This window comes from Aplysia californica, unplaced genomic scaffold (genome assembly GCF_000002075.1).
Source record: "Aplysia californica isolate F4 #8 unplaced genomic scaffold, AplCal3.0 scaffold00877, whole genome shotgun sequence".
NCBI lineage: Eukaryota > Metazoa > Mollusca > Gastropoda > Aplysiida > Aplysiidae > Aplysia > Aplysia californica.
The window spans coordinates 169,652-171,640 of NW_004798147.1; the positions used below are offsets into that span (position 1 = coordinate 169,652).

Below are 1,989 nucleotides of genomic sequence, written 5' to 3' on the forward strand. Positions count from 1 at the left end.
CCCCCCACAAAACCTACAAAAAACAAAACAAAAACAACAAACAATAAAAAAAACTCAGCAAGAAGCAAAACAACAAACAAACAAACAAACAAACAAACAAACAAACAAACAAACAAACAAACATGCAAACAATAAAGTCACATACCCTCTCCAAAAAAATATAACGCTATACATCTACATGTACAATGAACGATGGCCAACACCGGACTACTGGAGGTATGATCTCTTACTCAGTGGTTGACGTGCAATGACCCGTCATTGTTTTCGGTTGCTAGGGGCGTCACACAGCGCCGTACTTAGATCTAGGCCAGTCCTTGTCTTGATGTCATCGGTCCACATTGTTCTGTGTCCACCCTTTGTCCTTTTGTCCTTATTTTGCATTCGACTATTGCCTTCACAATGGTCTGGTGGCATTTTATATGACCGAAGTATTGTATCTTTTATATTTCGTATAGTAAAGCAGGGCTTGTCTTGAGTAGAAGATCTAACACACCTCATTGACAACTCAGTGTTAGTCTTTTTTTGCTTTCCACGAACACTGGCCAATCTGCAGTAGCAGCACATCTTAAAGTAAACGCAGATGTGTTTTCTTCTTTCTATATTAAAGTCCAACGCAAACAAACCAATGGCAGAATGGGCCTCACCTGCAGCTGGTCATGATGACGATGATTCCTGCAGACCACACCACCAGGGCACTGCCCAGCCAGCCAAAGACAAAACAGTAGATCTTGAACTGGAGAACTCGCCCGCACGACGCCCAGCCGCTGATCCACATGAGCGTGTAGATGGCTGAGGAGGAGGGGTTGTACAAATTAATAGTTTTCGCTCACATCAACACAAGTTAGATCGTTTGGGAGGCAAGCTAAATAAAAATCCCAGGCTGGGTATTTTCCAATATAATTTGCCCCTCCCCCCCCCCTTTCCCGGACTATGGAAGGAATGGGAGTGCTATTTGTGGAAACAAGTCAAATGAGTATGAGATTCGCTTAAAAAACTAATTGCAATCTAGATTATCTGTTGTCGTGTGCCCTACAGAAATAGCCATAAATTTTTGTTATTTTGTGCCTTTTCACCAGTCCAACAACGTAGGATTCGGGTCCAATCGCAACACAATAAAAACAAAACAATAGAAACAAAACGTAAGTAAAATAAATATGAATATAGAAGTGATTTTAGGGGAAGGCGATGGGGTCGGGTTTTAAAGTTGGCTTAAAGGTGATACATTATATCACTAATGTCACAATGTGAGCACGTATTGAATAACAAAATTTCTGTTCTGCAACAAGTAAAAGGGAGTGTGCCCTCTGTAGCGAATTAATAGTTGACACACGTATCGACGCCTGCCATGCGGAAGACAAAGGTTCGATGCCCCGCAGAAAACAATTTTTTTTTAGATTGAAAGAGAATACAGAAACAGAGAGAAGAGAGAAGAAAGAACAGGAACTGATTGAGAAAACTGGACCCCGAAGACGAAAAAGAGAAAGGGAAATGATTGTACAAATTGAATTAAAAACATAAAGACGATACTATATTTATACAATATGTAATCTCTTTAATGCTAATTAGACATTGTCTTGTTCACAGATTTTACCAGTTATGTATAAACATTTTAATGCTATGCTTATTAGTTACGCTTTATCTTGTAGAAATTTTCTGGGGAAAGGTTTAACCGGAGGAGACAAGAAATGGCAGAGGTCAAAGCACCACAACGAAGGAGAGGAAGAGACAGGGGCGTAACCACCACCGGACACTTAATACCTCAATCTGTTTATAGAGGCACCTGGTATCCGTATCAAGGTGCTATTTTGTGAAAGTTACAACTCCATAAATTCTTATCCACCCCACCCCCCACACACACGCAAAGCAGTGGGCATTCTTGGAACTGAATCGTTTTGTGGAGTTTTCAAGGTAAATAATCTCTTTAGCTGAGTGCTGTTGGAGACAAATGTTAAATTTACCTAAATATGCTAATGTGTTGATAGGGGCGTT

General features: G+C 40.4%; 1 protein-coding gene across 1 annotated transcript in view; it reads right to left on the reverse strand.

The window, feature by feature from the left end:
* LOC101864102 overlaps window positions 1-1,989 on the reverse strand; it is a gene marked incomplete in the record, with an annotated part of 13,286 nt that overhangs the window by 8,533 nt on the left and 2,764 nt on the right. Inside the window, 1 exon segment of the mRNA XM_035972858.1 lies at window positions 645-789. Coding sequence (XP_035828751.1) covers window positions 645-789 — 145 coding nt within the window.